Raw genomic sequence first — 2,355 nt, 5'->3', positions numbered from 1 at the left:
TACATTATGGCCACCCTAGATTATTAACACAGTGTAGTAAATGATAAATTTATCTTCACTTGAAGATAAATGAGTTGTACTTAACAGAAAAGGGAATTTGAGATTTAATAATCAGAGATGAGATTGAAGTAACCAATTGGAAAAAATTAGTGCACATGGTAAGGAGGTAAACAGAATGTTGAGACAAGGACAAGTACAAACCACTTGATCATTTATTATGCAGCACAGTATCTGTACAATGTTTTACTCTTCACAATGCTTTGAAAAATATATTTTTCAAATTTAGAAAGAATTACTCATTTATTCCATTTTATTTCAAGATAAGATCACAATTTTGAAAATATCATTAATTTTTGACTTAATGCTTATACTTATTCTGAAAACAAACTAATGGTGGATGAACTATTTTTAAAAACTTTCCCACTTAAAGTAAGTTTTAAGGCTTTCCTAAACCAAGGGTAAAATAAAGCATAAATTACAGGATTCATGGCTGAGTTGTAATAAGCACACCAACAGCAGATCTCATAAATATAGGCAGGGGTTATAAAGCCCATAAAAGCATCAACTAATGTTTCAATTGTATATGGTAACCATGATATCATAAATGCTATCACCGTGACCCCCAGGGTTTTAGCTGCTTTTCTCTCTCTCTTGGCCACTCTGGCTTTATAACTCTCTGAGGATGAGTCTGCTTTGCTACTAGTAGATTCAATTTTTATTGCTTGCTGCTTAGCTACAAGAAAAATCTTACTGTAAAGAATTATCATAACAAAGGTCGGTATGAAGAATAACAGGCAATCTATCAAAACCCAGTCTTGGTTCACAGCAATTTGGCAGCCCCCTATACAGTTAAGAGCAGTTACTAAGCTTTCCATCCCATCATCATTGAGACCTGTGGCAAACACAGCCCAGCTGTACACCAGGGGCAGGATCCAGGAGATGCCAATGCAAATTCCTGACACAGAAATGGTGAACTTGGTGGGATAGACCAGAGGGTCAGTGACAGCAATGTACCTGTCGATGGAGATGAAGCACAAGTGGAGGACAGATGTGTAGCAAAAAGCCACATCACAGCAACTGTGAAAAGTACAAAACTTGCTTCCAAAATACCAGCAGCTCTCCACGGACCTGACCATGCTGAAGGGCATCACAGTCACACCCACCAGAAAGTCGGCTCCGGCCAGGGAGGCGATGAGGAAATGGGTGGGAGCGTGCAGCTGCTTGAAATGAAGAACTGAAGTCATCACCAGGAGGTTTCCAAACACAGCCAGCAGGGACCCAAAGCCAAACACTGTGTACAGAAGCACCCGGGACCCGGGCGAATAGGGAATTTTGATGCAAGATCCGTTCACATTCTCAAAGCAAAGCTGCACTGCAGGCTTTGTGAAATTGCTCAGCATGGTTCTGCTTTTCTGATGCTTGCTGTGCTTCTGTTTTCTTCGTGGTAGACAATCATAGCTTTGAGTTCTGAAAATTTAAAAAATTCAAACTTCATATCTTAGCCACAGCTTTTATATATTGCCTGTCACTTTTTCCATTGTGGTTACAAAGTAAAATGAAATGAAATTTTAAAATGCAACACTCATTGTCTCTGTCTTTAATCATGTAATTTTTTCTGTGATTATGACCTAAACACATAGTCAACCCCCTACCAAATATACTATAAATTTGTATCAGCCCAAAATCATATTATCTGAATTGAAAGAATTTTAATTTCAATACCCATTTCCCTGCATCTGTGAAGGTCTTCCTTGAAAAAGAAAACCACAAATAATGTAATTATATGTTTGAAAAATCACCTTTTATTGGCTTCCACTTCCTAGAATGTTATAGGGAGTCAGCCAATCAACTTCACTCAGTATGGTTTCCTAACAAGGAGTCCCTACGGTGTAAGGTGTGAATCACAAAAGGAAACTTACTTCTAATCATTATAATTCATAAGTTCTTCTACAAAACATGTTTCTCTATTCTGTGCTACTTTGTAAAATCACATGATTTTTATAATGAGAGCATTTTTTAAAAATTTAACTATCTGAAAAGTCTAGCCCAGTTTTTGATGCTAATGTTGCCTAAAATCTACTTGCAAGACTGCCTACAAAATTTCTAAGATCCAGCGCAAAATAATAATACAAGGAACCTTGTTAAGAAATATGAAACTAATTTTCATTAAAGTAGTAATGCATGTCACATGTGTTTATGGCTACTTTGAGTCTCAGCATGCACATGGCCCACCAATTACCAGTTTCTCCCTCTTGCCAGTTGCTGAACCATTATGATATGGCTTGTATCACAATCTCTGACTTTCAAAACCATGAACCTAATAAACTCCTTTTCATTATAAATAGCCCAATATTT

At 37.0% G+C, this 2,355-nt stretch overlaps 1 protein-coding gene across 1 annotated transcript; it reads right to left on the bottom strand.

The window, feature by feature from the left end:
- Window positions 1–371: 371 nt before the first annotated feature.
- LOC133757110 (trace amine-associated receptor 8) lies at window positions 372–1,415 on the bottom strand. Its single transcript, XM_062187720.1, has one exon. The coding sequence runs from the start codon at window positions 1,398–1,400 to the stop codon at window positions 372–374; it is 1,029 nt and encodes a 342-aa protein (XP_062043704.1). The 5' UTR covers window positions 1,401–1,415.
- Window positions 1,416–2,355: the final 940 nt, after the last annotated feature.

The sequence above is a fragment of the Lepus europaeus genome, chromosome 3 (assembly GCF_033115175.1).
Source record: "Lepus europaeus isolate LE1 chromosome 3, mLepTim1.pri, whole genome shotgun sequence".
In the NCBI taxonomy this organism is placed as follows: Eukaryota; Metazoa; Chordata; class Mammalia; order Lagomorpha; family Leporidae; genus Lepus; species Lepus europaeus.
The sequence above is the reverse complement of the archived record's forward strand: the minus strand, read 5'-3'. Positions and strand labels throughout refer to the sequence as shown.